Here is a 15,880-nt window from a genome sequence, read left to right as displayed (position 1 = left end):
CATGTCATGAAGAAATCGTTTAATTTTTTTCCTTCACAAGTTTGAAATTTTTATCGTGATCTCATCTTGAGTAAAAAAAGATTATATTTATGTATTCAGGTGTATCAGTGAAGTTTAAAATTACGTTCACAGTATAATAAGACGTTTTATTAGGTGTCCCTTTCTGAGGTAATTGCTATTGACCAGCGATATTTAATCAGTTGTCAACGAATTAAAGGAGGAAAGCAGAGAGGAAGAATACTAGCAAAAATTTTTATATTGATAAGTTGCAATGTTCCATACATAATCCATAGTCATTCTTTTACAAAGAACGTTTAGATGTTTGAGTAGTGATATGTTTGTCGGCAGAATTCTTATAGTCTATGGGCTACCGCAACACGTTATGACACCTAAATAAACGCCATCATCATCACCTATTTTCAAAATACATATTAGAAATATATGTACGTTTCTTCTGACGGTTGATTAACTTTCGTTTCTGTATAAACAATTGTTTATTCGAACCGACTCAATTGAGACACGATCGCTCGACCAAGGACGAACAGATGTTAATCGATTGTAGATATTAGAAGTTCAGACCGAAAGCATCGCGTTACGCCAAGTTCCCCGCAGGCGTGTGTGCTGCACGTGGCAGACATCTAAAACACGGTCAGACGGGAATCGAGTATGTATTTTGAGTGTAATACCGACATTGATCTTCGTAAATTAATGTCATCCGTTCTGCTTCTCATGCACACCATTCTGCTTTTCCTGCGCCTTTAACGGTTTTATTATTTCTATATCGTTCAATTGTTCGAGCATCAACTGTTGCTTCTTTTTCTTCTTCTTCGATAATTTCCTAAAAAAAAATTTTTCCAAGAATGTGTCATTTATGTACCTGAGGTAATAAGCTGCATGGAATAGATGTCAAAACAGGGAAAACTTACTTTCCAAAAAGCTCGCCGTCTTGAATCGATTCAGGAAGTTTTTTGTTTAATGTCTCCGGCAGAAGAAGAGACATTAGTCCAGCAAGTAAGGCGCATGATCCGAATATGACAAGTGGTAATGGCATCCATACTTCCGACTGGAACGATTAGATAACATGCTAATTAGATGATTTCATGTCATCTATAACAATCGGACATCGATATTGCTTGCTTTGGATGTCTCTATGCTTCTAGATATCAAAGAAAATAGCGTGATATTTATAACATACCAGATGATTGACGTATGGCGCGATAACTCCGCCAATTCGGGCGAAGGTGGAACTCGCACCTAGTCCGACGTTTCGAATGACGGTCGGAAATTGTTCGGCAGTAAACACATAAATTGCACCGTAGGAGGAAGTAATAGCGAGTTTTCCTATCATTGCTAAACAAACGATTAACCACGGCATATCTGAAAAGAAATGAATTCGTTTATTAGCAACACAATTCATGAGACGCTGAAAATGAGCGTCAACAGGGTGAACGTGATTTCCCTTTGACGCTAGCGTCGAAGTTGAATTTGTTTAATATTCAGCGTCGTCACTGAATTGTCGTTAATCGTCCCAGTACAATCAAACATAGACTTCGAAATACGTAAAATCTCAATTATTTTCAAGTAATATCTTCAAGTAATAATATTTTACGGATATATATATATATATATATATAAAAAGATATTATTTCTGAAGATTTTTGCTTGCTGAAATGAGCGTCGAGCGTCAACGTGAAGGATAGATGACTTTTAAATTCAATGTTGAATTCACTTTAAATGTTCTTTCGCAAATTAGCAAATAAAGACAGTTTTACTCAAACACATATGTGTAAGAGGATATAAAATTACGATGCCACGAATTAAATAAAATTGTTATTTATACTAGTAAATTTATACTTACTGGCAGGAACAAATAACGTGGCAATTAACGCTAATCCGGACACCATCATACAGCCGCAAAGAATGATCTTTCTGCCCCATCGATTCAGGGTGAAAATGAGGAAAGTGTACGCCGGTACTTCTACCAGTCCAGATATTACAAAATTAACGTAGTCGTTACCGCCAAGATTGGACGCGTGCCAAGACAGTCCGTAGTACGTGCCGCTGTTTACGAGCCTGCATGAACAAGAAAATCAAAATTAGCGCAGAACTAAACGTAAGACTCAAGCGTAAAAAAAACGAAATGCATGAAATAGCTGACGAAATCATCTCGTCGTACCAATTAAAAAATAGGAGAATGCTCTTCCGCCTCAAGTTCGGATAACGGAACAAATCAAAGAGCGAAGGCTTCTTTGCGTCGGGCATACTATCCTCGCTGTTATTATTAAGAAGTGTATCGAGAGTCTCGCTCGGCATCTCTACGCCATTTTCCAGAGAAGCACGTTGCAGCAAATCTTTCGCTTCTTGGAGACGACCTTTCGTTAGAAGCCATCGCGCGGACTCGGGAATGAACCTGCCACGAACCGGGACTTTGTAAATTATGATGCTGAGTCCGGAATTGTACGCGTTACTTGGAATATATCTATTATATATCGTACCACCAGTAAAGTAGAAATGCGATGCTTGGCACAGTGATGGCTACTTGCAGCATTCTCCAGTCAGTAATGAAATACGCGAAACCGGCGGTGAGTATGTATCCAGTAGTGAAAAATAGTTGGCAACCAACACCAGCCACTAACCGCTTTTTTGGCCCGACCATCTCCAAAGCTGAAAAAGATAAAAAGAGATGATTACATGCTGCCTGATACAATTAAAGTTTTCCAAAGCTTTTGTTCGACACATCGCTAAATATTATGAACGATATTGATAATCGAATTCAGTTACCTATGACATAAGCTACTAAGAACACTCCACTGGTGGTTGACCCGACAATTAGCCTGAAGATTACGTAGGAAATAAACTCGGGCGCGACAGCGACTAGTATACCGCCAACCAGCTGTATGACTAAAGACAGGAAGAAAATTGGTCTACGACCATATTTATCGGACAAACCGCCGAATATCATCGAGCCAAGCATGACTCCTACCATGAACAACGAGTCCCCCGTCGCTCTCAGCCACGCCTTGTCGCAGACTAAGTCCCACTGTAAAAAAACAAACATTTATTATCCGTCATCTGTCTATCGAGATTCATATACGTGTTCTTTAGATCGAGTTTCTGTTCGTCTCGTCGTTTAATTTCCACTTGGATCTCATTCGTGCGAGAATTGTCGAGAAAACGCGGTAACACTTTAGTTTGCAAAGACGCTACAGCAAAATAATTATTATTTCGTACCTCAGAAGTGGTTGTACTTTTGTACACGCTTCTGTCGTACACGTGCTGCTTGCAGTTGCTGACGCCTCCTCCTTCGGTGCCGTTGCCAATTGCGTTTCCAAAAATCGTGCCATTCGCAAGGTCGATAATGTCACGGCTCATGCACTGGGACCACCCTCGGAGTTCATGGTCCCACGGATAGCTTGCGTTCAGCACGTCCTGGCTCAGGTGGAACGTGACGTTCTCCGCGTGCTCATGTGGAAGCAAACACCTGGAGGCAAAGGAGTAGTTCGTTTTTACCATAAATTCCTCGTAATCCACCGTGTAATTATCTTCACGTTTGCTCTGTACTATACCTCGAGTTCATTTTGGCTCCGAGAAACACTCCGGCTAGCTTGTGAAAGGCGCACGATATCGCTGGAAGACAGAGTAGAAGATAGACCCTGCGCTGGTAGCGGCCGAACTCGCCCATACGAAGGATAACGTCGTCGTACGCCATTTCGCCTTCCGGAGTTTATCCTACGTTATTCAGTATTTACGATAATGCGCGCGAAAGAGAGAGCTTTTATAGAAACCCTTATCGGTACACGATTAACGGCTTCACTCGCGACGGACGATCGTTTTAATAATACTCTATCGATTCTGACATCGTTATCTCGTGTCACGAGAATTCTTTTCGTTGTGACATTCGGAAGTAGCTCCGAGAGAAACAGGCGCGTGCAGAACAGTTCACGAGGGCAACTCGTACACGCTCCTCGAGAGATATTCCTAGCTATAAGGCTCGATCCAGCGGCGGTGGAGACGGCCAAAACCGCTTATCGGATTTCCGAACACATCAGGCGTTCCCTTAGGTCGACTTCCGGGCAAAACTATGGCAACAGAAAAAGAAATTGTAGTATTGTGTGATACTTGTTTCGCGCTATCTTTATATTTACAACTTATTGTTATTTTATTTACAGTCTCTTATATATTTCACTCCTTTTTGCATTAAGAATCGCGCAAGGCAATTATAAAGACGCTTGAACAATTATAAGGGTACATGTTTGATTTTCCACGTATAGTTTTCTCCAAGCCATCGCGCTTTTAAGGCTAGTCATTTGCTTCGAAGGTTTCGATATTCGAAAAAATTCGAAGCTTTTAACGTTCTCTGAATGAATTTGCCATTCACACAAATATATTTTTTGAAATTTCGAAGCTTCGAATTTTTTCGAGGCTTCAAAGCTTCGAAGTTGTCAAAAGTAACAGCTCTACTTTTAATTGCCTCGCATTATTTTCCACAATAAGCTTATCATCAAAGACGCGGAGACCGTATTCGCCGACCGTATGTACGAGAGCAGTCGTGCGTGTGCGTAATGCAATGTTGTTTATAACATTGTTCATGCATTGCGCGCGTATTGCGTAACAACGATATACATATGTATGCAAAGGAGTGAGAGAAAGGGAGAGGTTTGACAAGTCGCAAGATTTAATACCGAGCCCAATACCGAACATTACGCCTGGTGCGTAGCGCTTTTAATGCACCACCCGGGAGACCCGTTCAGACTAATTAGACTCGCGGACAGACGATCAGCGCGGATCGTCATTGATGCAATTGATACAATTGTCTTTGGATTAGAACTCGAAAAGGAAAAGACGGCAAACGGGTAATATCGGCCTATTTATTGGCCGCGCACCGTTCGTTTATTAACACCGTCAATTTCGCTTCCCTTTTTCATTTTGCCGTTCGTCGAATTACTCGTGCTATAAATTCCTCCGTAAAACTATATTTCCCGCATACGAACGACGACACATAGAGAATCTGACGTATTCATACTTTAGCGAGGAGATCTAATATTGACGCGAGAATTATCGGAAATATTTATTAATTATATATTACACGCGTTATGACAAGATTATTGTTAAGAGAAATGCAAGATGCAGTTCTCTTTCAAGTTTATAAATTTATACATTATTCTGTGACACAGATCAAAACAAAGAATGTCATAATTAGTAATAATCTTGTCATAACACAAGTAACGTATATAATCAGTATTTCTGATAATTCTCGCGTCAATGTTAAGCTCTCCTCTCGCTAAAGTATACGAATACATCAGATTAATATACCGATTGTGCGGTACTTAGCTCTCCGGGCAGCGATCACGTAACTTTTCCCCTAGAGTGGAAACGTGAAAACTGAAAAATTTCATGTGACTATCTCTTTCTATTCAACATCAATACATGAAACGTTTTTTCACGTTTCCGCGGGAAAGTTACGTGATCGCTGCCCTGAACGTGTATTTACAACGCTCCGGCAGAAATTTTATTCGACAACACGGCAATGTAACGGTCGAGCACAATATTTCGAGCCTGGACTGTTAAACTCGTAGTGTCAAATTATATTCAATTTGAGTCATTTTTAACAATTTCCTATAAGTCGCCACTGCTACTATTCAATATGTTAATTTAACTAAACCAACGGAGTTAAAGTAATAAATTTCGACACACGTGGTATAGTTAAAAATAACATAATATTATTTAACTCAAGGTATTTGTTATTTAACTCAATTAAGTTTTATCTTTTAATATTTAATAGCGTGTCTCTCGGCTTACTTAATGCAAAGATGCGATATCGCGCGAGACGGACACGAAGTAATTACCCGCTCGTTTAGTTCTATGTCTGCGTATATAATACCGCGTGTATAATACCGATCGCACACAAGTAATCTCCGAGCCGGGCAGCTTTTTCGAAATGCAAACAGGCGCGTTGTCGGCCGGCGGCACGCACGCAGACGGTCCCCGCACTTGTCAATGGAGCACAACCCTGCGCGCACCAAGGACGGACGGAAACTGGCGAACTGGCCACATGCTCAGCCGGCGCGGCGTGCTCCGGCGCTCCGGCTCGAACGCGATTCACCGCGACTCGGCTCGACTCGACTCTACTCGACTCGACACGACTCGACACGACACGACTCGGCTTGGCTCACCGAGAGGCTCCCCGGAGTCCCCGGAGACCCCGGGCCCCGGAGCCGCGTTTCAAGTACGCCGCGCCGGCTAGATTCGGCCCTCGGTGCACTCGGTGCTTCGCGGATGCTTCAGAGCGATATTCTTTTTCATCTTTTTCTTTCTCCGTCTCTCTCTTTCCCCTGGACAAAGGCGGATCTCGATTTGTCAAAATCGGACGTGGGCCCGACACGTTCCCCCCGGGGAACGTCTCGACCGGGGGGCGAAAACGGATGCGAAATAAAAAGGGAGGAAGACCAGGCGCTCTCTCTCTCTCTCTCTCTTTCTCTCTCTCTCTGTCAGGTCAATCACACTCAGGATACTCGAATTCGTATTCCCCCTCTCGAGAATCGGAAGAGGCGCGCGAACCGATCGGTCCGTCGCGCGTGCCGCCCGTCGCGGCGTATACTCCTTGTATCATATAATTCGAACCCGAGCTATCGATTGAGCCTAATCAGAACTTGGTCGGTTCAGCCGTTATTGAGATTCGATAATCTAAAGGTCTTCTAACTCGTCGGCTCGCGTCTAGCTGCACGGTCTGTGTCTCGCTGCGCGTATACACTTGGCGCGATACCCTACCGTGTCTCCTTATAAAGCCTCTTTTCACGGCTAATGAGCGCGAGCTCCGATCACCGGAATTAGGGATATTTGTATTCGGGCTGTTTGTTCTTCCGCCTTTCGACTGTGTCCTCCGCGAAGACGATTTTAAATCACTCACACCGCGGCACGCACAGCGAGACGAGCCTATTTTGGATGATGCGAGAGATAAGGCACGTTATAACTTGCAGGGCAATGGAGCAAGGAAACCGGCAATAAAACGCTACGCTCCGTTTAACGCGGCTTTTGCGACATGTCGCGTTTTCGCGACTTCACGCGGTGGCTTCTAGCTTGCGCGCCGCGAAATTTCGCCGGCTCGATGTTATATCTCATCGTTACTGCAGTTTTCCGTAATATTTTCCCGCATGATCTTCACAGGATCGTCTGTGATAGATAATTTATGAACCACGCGACTGAGATACGATTGAACAATATATTGTAAACTTGGACGAGAAAGACAGCTACTACTTGTTTGAGCAATAGAGATACTAGTTTCCTTCGATAAGATTACGTTATCGCAAGGACTCGATAGCTAAAGCAATCCTGATTGCTGTATATATTCACCAGCCTCCCTCCCGGATTTCGTTCCGAATCATATCGCGTGACGCGCAATCGATTGAGATATTTTTCAACAAATTAAATTCTCTTGCAAAGGGGTACGAGCGGGATACCATGCTGCATGCCATTCCGCTTTACGTAGGTACCCCTGGTTCTGAAATTGCGAAATTCGCGAAGGACGCGCGGATCGCGCCGTTTTCGATTAATTAGCCGTTCTAATCTCATGCGCTCCAAATTTGGTCGTCGCCTCGCACTTTCGTCTTAAGCGGAGACGATCGGTCGCCCGGCGATTGGGGGGTGGGGGGCTCTCCTTCTCGCCTAATAAAAATTCCGATGCAGGTCGCGACGCGGACCCCCCTTATCCTCTTCGCTCCCTCCGTCGCGCTTCTCGGGCGTGTATCTGCATACATCTGCACCTCAGAGGTAAAGAATCTCCATTATTAGAAATTTAGAGAAAACAGGATTTGAAGTTCATTATTTCTATGAAAATTTCTAATGACTTTTTCTAAACATTGTATCTAAGGAACTAGTAATAATTTTAAGGGACATAAGACCCTTAACCACATTATACGATTTAAACTCCTGGTATATTGGAAAAAGTATGAACTCTTTAATTTAAAAAAAAAACTGGAGATACAATTCTCTACCTCTAAAGTATAGATGTACATATACACACATATTAATACGCCGCGACCCTTCTCATTCACCCTCTTTTTTCCACGAGTATCAATGCATCGTGTAAGAAGAGAAGTGAAGCTTCAGCTGGAAGATAGGCGGCCGATTATTCGCACGCGACAGAAATGCCAGTTGGGCGCATGTTAGCAATACCGGCCCAGACATTGCCACCGCTATCATCGCCACCACCGCCGTCGCCGTGTCGGAGGCCGACATCGTCGGCCCCAGTGCGAAACCCGAAGGCTATTTATAGTAGGGAGCGGCTTCTAGTTCCCACCGCGTGAAAAATCGCAACTGGTTTCTCGCGAGTGCGAATGGAAGAACGGGGGAGAGAGAGAGAAGAGAGAGAGAAAGAGAGAAAAATGGCACTGGTGTCTCGGCCGAAGTCGTCGCTCTGCATTAGCCGCTGCGCTAATGAGCAAACAGTCTGACGGTCTCCCCAGTCGAAGGCTCTCTCACGAGAGTACATTTGATAATAAACGCAATGCGAATTGCAGTACGAAACGCAACCGGTAGGCAAATAAATCAAGCCGGCTATGGTGAACATTTGGTGAAAAATGGAACGTAATCCTCATTATTAGTTAACATTGCCGCGTTAATTTATATACTTCCACGCGTCGACAAAGCACGTGATAATGGAGGTCCTGTTGCAAACACACGCCGCTTGACATTTAAGTACACGCAATGTCAGAAAGGAGCGTTCACCTGTTCAAACTGCAGCGCAGCGGTTGCGTGCAAGAACTTGCCTGCTTCAGCAGGCTCGCGAACTTTCAGCGCGCGCGCGCCAGCTTGCCGGCGTTTTTCTTTTTCCCTTTTTCCAGCCAATTATAGATACGCGTTGGATAAGCGTAATAACGTGTCGCGTTCCACGGAGAATCGCGCAATGGTTTTACCCGTAGATCGATTTGCATAACCGCGTAACCCGCATTCTCGCGCGCAAGGAGAAAGAAGAAAAAAAAAAGATCGACCGATCTAGGTCGGGTTTTGCGAAGGATGCCAGCTACGGCAGCTACGTTCCTTAGACGCGTGATCGGCTGCTCCTTTCTCCTTCTGCGTACCTACGCTTTATGCAAATCCATCCGGACGGGCCTTAACGGTTGCCTTTTCTGCTGGACGCCGCGCCGCCGCGCCGGCCGACGAAGGGAGCCGCGTTCCGGAGAGAAAAGTGACGGAGGAGAGGACGCAAGGCGATATAGAGACGAGAGGAGGAGGAGGAGGAGGTCGTCGTGCCGGTATCAAGTTGGGCCAAATCGAGACGAACCGAGATGTCTCTCTGGCACCCTTCTAGAAGATTTCGCGTCTCTCCCACTGCCTTATCCGTCTCATCCAATGTTCGTTAATCGCGCGTGTAAAACCGTATGGACATTTCTGTCTCTTCGAGGTAAGAGCTAAGAGCGGATAATTCGTTCTCGATAGAAGTAGATGGTACCACTCTCGGCACTTGGCCGGCACGGCCGTTCGGAGAATCGATCCGATTCTACTTGAAGCGCTTTTAGCAGGCGCGATTAATTATTTGTGCAATCGTAAAGGTGAATTCGTCGTCGCGCGAGCGCGTTTCGAGAACGGCCGGATCGGGCTCGGTGAAGCGCGTAACGGGGGAACGGGTTAAAAATTTCGCGAGCTGGAATACATTGAGAAGGCGGCTGTCCTTGCAAGGGCGCCACGCTGCGCCGCGTTACTCGCCTCGCCCCCTTCGGTCCCCTTGGTAACCACGTCGCGAAAACGGGAAAGGTATTTGCCCCTGTCCAGCTTGTCTCTGTTTTTCATTCGAATTGAACGTGGCCATACGTCGTTTTTAGAGCCTGTGGACCAACGGAAGAGGAATCGATGATCTCTCTTTTTCTCTCGTTCTACGAGATAACTCCCCATCCCTAATTTATCACATCTATCTAACCGAACGCAAAAAAATGTAAGAGATAGATGGCTAAATATCGTCATTTATCATGCACTTTCTAGGGGACAGCGTTCTCTTAAGCTGGCTGAAACCAGAACACCAAAAAATGTTCAAGATATAGTACAATGTTTTAAAACCGAAGTAATATAAGATGCAGAAAAACATTACCATAAAAAGAAAAAGAATAAGAATAAAATAAAGATAAAAAAGAGAGGAAAAAGATACAAAGATGGAGAAAGAAAGATACATATATGTACAATGTGTATGTACATGAAAATTCTGATATTTGCGTATTCGCATATGTAGGTGTAAGTTCCATCGATATCTTTGCATAAACGCATAAATATTCTAAGAATGTTGAAGATTTGCTGAAGAGAAAGGAAAACTTGAAACGGCATTATCGTCTATCTCAGTGGATGTATACTTCTCTTTTTATCGATTCACGGAGAACTTCTCGTTAATGACTATTCTCGGACAAGGTTCCGCGCACGTACTACAAACTAGTTACTAGTCTTCCATTACTTATAAGGTTGTTGCGAAGGCATTGCTAATTTGCAAACAAACAAACTACACATTCCGCCACGTCGCGGCCGTCGCGCGACCCCACCGCGCCGCGGCTCCGTCTGCGCTTACATAAGGAGTAAAACTGCGCGTTATGAGGGGTTTAAGGTCAAAAATATGAGGCGCGAGTCTGCGTATTTAGCCACGTGTCTTTGCAAATGCGTTATTATTCCATTGTGTCGTATACTTACACCTTCGCTTACGTCCACGTTTGCTCACGTGGTTTACGAGCTTACGTTTCGCATTTCAAAGAACCCCCAGGCGCGAGAATCTAAGCATCTCGCAAGTTGTTTGTTCCGCGAATGGCGAACACATGCCTTCTCGCATTTTATCTCACCACAGTTTCCGTCGTTTATTAAATATGCCAGCAGGTTTTCCTACGCGCGCATCAACGTCCTTCGCGTCCGTTTCTTTCCGATTATTCTCCACCGACTGACGTCTATTTTTATCAATGCAGATTAATGCGATTTTACTTACTTCTTATCTTTTCTAGTTTTAAAAATTAGAAAAAGATAAAAAGTAAGTTAAACTGAAATTAAAGTTAATCTACATTGGTAAAATATGGTAGAATGGATACAACTGTCATGAACAGATTCTCGGTTCAGTAAAGCGCCTTTAAATACCTTCGAAAACGCAAGTTCCTGTTCTTGAGAGCCCGGCAAAGTACAAAGTTCGAGATTAACATTTGAAAAAAAGGCAGAACCTTTATTCCTACGTCTCATTTCTAGAAAGCAGGCGAAACTATGAAATATTTATTAGACGAATAATGAATACCACGGCGAGCGTTAACGTGAGCTGAGAATTCCTCGGCGGCAAACGTGGGACGCGAACACGCGGACGCGTGGCCGATACACCGCTCGCCCGGACATCGGAGTCATGTCCACCTCCAATTACTCGCACACACAAGCTTCCGCATTTTTTTTCCACAATAAGGATCGTTGAGATCGGATTATTCTCGCGTATATATGCATTGTCGTGCGCACAATGGAGAGCAACTTCCGTCGAGACAAATACGTAAGCGATCCTCGACGCAAGGCGTATTATCGTGTCGCGTGCGTTTTCTCATTCTGGATTTAATCGCTCGATAAACTGTGGCGATCCGCCAATTAACGAGAAGGCGCATTCCGATCATTCGGCTCCCGCTTGTAATCAAGCAGTTCCCCCGATCCAAGTCAACTGCATTATCGTAATTTGCAATCCAACGGCGATCGAGGAGGGAAGGGGGAGGGGGAAGGAGGGCGGGGGGAGGTCGTCCGACGGTCGCGTGATGCGCGAGCGGCGGCGTCGGCGCCACTTACCGATGACCGTCGATTCCCCATTCAGAAAAATGACGGTATGATGTAATTACCCGCGCTCTCTCTCTCTCTCTCTCTCTCTCTTTTTTTCTTTCTCCCTCGACGCTAACCGTGCCTCGGCGCCTTCCACGGTCGAACTCGCGGTGCCGAGCAGTGCCGAGGCTGCCGAGTCGCGCCATAAACGTGACTCGGCGTGACCCTCCCCGCGTGACCTTCTTGGCGTTACTGGAGCCCCGAGCCTCTCTAGCTGAAGCTGACTTCGACGTGCCGGTGCGATATCACGCACCACGCTACGCCGGCCGGCTGTCGCGCGATGGTTGCTCTCGTCGCGGCACTGGCCGATCGATAGCGACAGCCCTCGTCGAAGGGAAGCCGTCGCGATGCACGCGGTGGCGCGTCAACGTACACGCACCTCGCGCACCCGTATGGCACGTTTGATTGTCTCTCGCCCATCGACCTTCCTCCGCCATCAGACCGCGAATTTCGATGGGGAGGAAGAAGAAACGTGGGACTTACCGACGGTTATCGAACGGGGACACGTGTACCGCTTGTGCGCGCGCGCACACACACACATGTGCACTGTGCACGCGTGTGCACGCACCGCACGCACGCCTATAATAAGAATCCTTGCTGAGGCTGATGCCGTGTGCGTACGCAAAACGCGACAGATCGACGCTAGCCGCGAACTTGGCTAGCTTTAGCGCGTCGCGGGGTGAACACGCGACAAACTACCAATGCCGCCGCGGGGAGGGGGAGAAGGCACTTGGCGCCGGGCGCCGGCGCCTGAAATCGGCGACGGCAGCGTCTTGCGTCCCCCCCCCCTCCCCCGCTGCGACGAGTCCGTGAGAATTGTCGATAAGGATCCTTCCGGGTCCGGGGGTCGTCTTTGCGAAAGATCGCCGTCTCTCGATGACCCCGAGCTTCTCTTTCAGATTCATTGATTGATACGTTCCGCCGCTACGTTCACGCTGTTGATAGCGTTTCGCGAGACGCCTTCTGCGTTCCTTTCGTGGAATGCGCATTCGTAACAGCGATATAAGCGCGCGGCGGGTATCCCTCATTGCGGGTGCCCGCGCGATGAAAAAGTTGCGAATAGCGTATGTATGTTACGTGCCTGCTTATCGCAACGTTAGTCCACGTGCGCAAACGCGACACGTGTGTCCGCGCTATCGCGGTTAACTTCACCGCGTTGCGCGCGTCCGTTTGCGAATCAAATTCGTAGCGTTATCTTGCTTTCTGTAGTTGCATGTAGCATATGCGCGTTCGACGAATATATAAGTATATACACATACTTCTATGTAATATATGTAGGTATCGCAACTCGTGCGTTCGCATAAATGAGTCACGGTGCATCTCGCTCCGCGCGTACTTGGCGCGAGACACTACCGTGTCTCTTGATACTAGACGGCGAATTTCTTTATACACTGGTCGTATATTGTATCCTCAAAAAAGTATATACTATATAATACTATAAAGTGTTATATTGCGCATGCGTCAAGTAACGGTACAAAGACATTCATATAGGCATATGGCCGCAAGTATAGGTGAGAATGTGTAAAGGGTTAGCTTATTGGCATATGATCTTATTTGGCGCATGCGCTTTTTAATGTATATATGTACCTACAAGTTTTGTATACATAACATCAGTTGCGGCTACATAGAAATGGTATATACGTAGAACGGTAATAAAATTAATAAAAATAACTTTGGTACCCTTTACTTATATGAAATGCAGAGAACAGGAGGTCGATTTTATGTATCTTGAAAAAAGGTAAAAATTATAAAAGTGAACCGATTTCGATCAATAAAATCGTAGATATTCTAATTAAAATTCCTCACTTTTGTAATTTTCGTCTCGTTTCAAGATACATAATTGACTCCCAGAGCTCTGTACAATAACGTTACATGGAGAATATTAATTGCACCTTTCTTATCCCCCTCTTCGTCGCAATAACCAATTCGTAACGAATCCTGCCGGATTCCCAGATAGCAAGCTGTCGTCATTTGACATTTTGACGTCAAAATGTCGAGGACGTCATTTGATGTTTTGACGTTAGTTTGCTGATGGGTTTAAACTATGCCGGCCTTATTATTTTATTGCTGAAGACGGCTTGAAGTGGAGCCAAAACGGCCGGTTTTGTAATTTATATATATTTAATTAAAAATCAACTTTTAATGTAATTCACGTTGTAATAACTCTCTGCTCCTTTATTTTGTTGAATTTTTTTAAAGCATTCTCATTTATGCGCGCGGCTGAATTTGGCCGCGTTGTGAGCGAAGGTATCGACGTATTATATACCTAGCTCCCGAAGTGTTAAGTCAAATGGGGAATTCGATCGAAGTCACCCTTATCATTAAATATGCACAACCATCGCGCCGTTTCCGAGGAAGAAACGAGGCGCTATCGGTCGACGAAGTTAGACATTTACGATGCATGATTATACGCGTCCTTCGATGCGCTCTAATTAAATCGACAAGAGATCGCGAAACGTGGGCCAGTTTAATCCCACGAAGAAACGCTTTTATCGATCGCCGTATAGAAAGAATCGCCATAATCGGCTCGTATACGCGTATATATACCTATAGATATTGCAATAATTCATTCGTTAAGCAGTTCTCATTTATTCGCTCGCGATAGTTCGTATGTACTCTTTAAATCTGAATCAGTGACTATTCACTGATTCAGATTTTAGAGAGTATGTACAAACGATTAACCTCGCCCTGACCTCGTCTACAGTTTTTCGTTACTGCTTTCTATTCGATCTCGTTCAAATTTGATGCGCTGTGAAGTTTACGCTGCGCGTAACGACGCCGATAAATTTTCTCGTGCGACGGAACGAAAAGCGAGCAACGATTGCGCGTCTGACGGATTAACAGAAACGGGACGAGAAGTGGAATAATACTAAAAGACTCCGGTTATATAAACAATAAAATTGATTGCGAGAGGTCAATTCAGAGATCGATCGGGATGTTGAATGGAATGTCGCCCCCCCGGCAAAAAAAAACGATTAACTACGCATGTCGGGAACACGCTCGAATCGAAATGCATGCTTCGCATCTAAACATTCGCGCATCGTGACCGTTCAATAATTTAATAATTATTAATACCTAATAATAATAATTATACGATATAAGTGTAAAATGACAAACATAAAATATAATAATATAATATATAATAATTTAATAATTAATAGATAATAATAATTAATTTCTAATAATAATTATAATGCAATAAAACAACGCTATTATTTTATTATATCTCGTTGGGAATTAATTATTGTTAAAATTTTGTTCTAGCCGTCAGGTCACGACGCGCGGATATTTAGATGCGAAGCACGCGTCGCGAAAATGCTCCGATACGCGCGCAACTTCACGCGTGAGGCACTAAATGATTCCGTATGCGAAAGCGACGGAGTGTGCCGCAAGGGCACGATCGTCTCGAGATCGACGTCCCGCTTTAATCGGCGATACCTGTGGTCCTCTCGAGCTCTCCAAGTCCCAGACGACGATCTCTGAAAAACGGCGAAGACGCCGCGCCAACGTCGCCGGCGGAGGTTGCGTACTTATAGGCCGCCGCTCGATTGCGAAACGCTTTCAATAAGCGTTTCTAACGGCGTGCCGTGATCGCGTTTATATCGTTAGACGGAGTCCCTCTCGGGGCCGGCGGGTTTATCGGCGAGAAGCGAATCCTGATGCAACAAACATGCACTTATCGACTCGACCGGCACTTTTCGTTCGAGAGACAGTAAAAAAGAAAACAAAAGAACCCGCGATAGCGAGGGCTATCTGTGTCATCAGGGAATCGGGAGGGAGAGAGGGACGAGAGATTCTCTCGAAACGCGCGACGGCATCAGGGACTGTTGAAAGGGGGGAGGAGGAGCGGTCATTATTTCGAAAATTATAATCAACGATCTCGCGCTGCGAAAATCGCGGAGGCACGCGCGGGCACCGTCGTTAAAAGTGGATCAGCGCCGATTCGCGGAACGCTCGGCGTTTCCGGCTTGACTGCCCGGTCCGCCCGCTCCGCAATTTCCAGCGCTCGGTATACGTGTGCCACGTATGTACGCGTGGAAGAATATCTATTATCGCCAAGGACGCGTACCCCGTTCGG

At 45.3% G+C, this 15,880-nt stretch overlaps 1 protein-coding gene across 13 annotated transcripts; it reads right to left on the bottom strand.

The window, feature by feature from the left end:
- Positions 1-238: 238 nt before the first annotated feature.
- Orct (Organic cation transporter) lies at positions 239-15,857 on the bottom strand. Of its 13 annotated transcripts, none has more exons than XM_071711593.1 (10): positions 15,241-15,857; positions 3,567-4,079; positions 3,232-3,481; positions 2,782-3,040; positions 2,496-2,664; positions 2,177-2,410; positions 1,859-2,073; positions 1,196-1,377; positions 927-1,063; positions 239-838 (listed from the first exon to the last, which is right to left on the bottom strand). In XM_071711593.1, exons 2-10 carry the CDS (start codon positions 3,707-3,709, stop codon positions 712-714), a joined length of 1,716 nt encoding a protein of 571 aa, XP_071567694.1. In that variant the 5' UTR covers positions 3,710-4,079; positions 15,241-15,857; the 3' UTR covers positions 239-711. The 13 variants fall into 13 exon arrangements, with proteins under 13 accessions (XP_071567694.1, XP_071567692.1, XP_071567690.1 ...); XM_071711591.1 differs by lacking the exon at positions 15,241-15,857 and adding an exon at positions 12,286-12,469; XM_071711589.1 differs by lacking the exon at positions 15,241-15,857 and adding an exon at positions 11,823-12,259.
- Positions 15,858-15,880: the final 23 nt, after the last annotated feature.

Source organism: Temnothorax nylanderi, unplaced genomic scaffold, assembly GCF_030848795.1.
Source record: "Temnothorax nylanderi isolate EJ_2023f unplaced genomic scaffold, tnyl_v1.0 TNYL_tig0100_pilon, whole genome shotgun sequence".
In the NCBI taxonomy this organism is placed as follows: Eukaryota; Metazoa; Arthropoda; class Insecta; order Hymenoptera; family Formicidae; genus Temnothorax; species Temnothorax nylanderi.
Note: the sequence above shows the minus strand (reverse complement) of the source record. Positions and strands in the feature narration are given on the sequence as shown.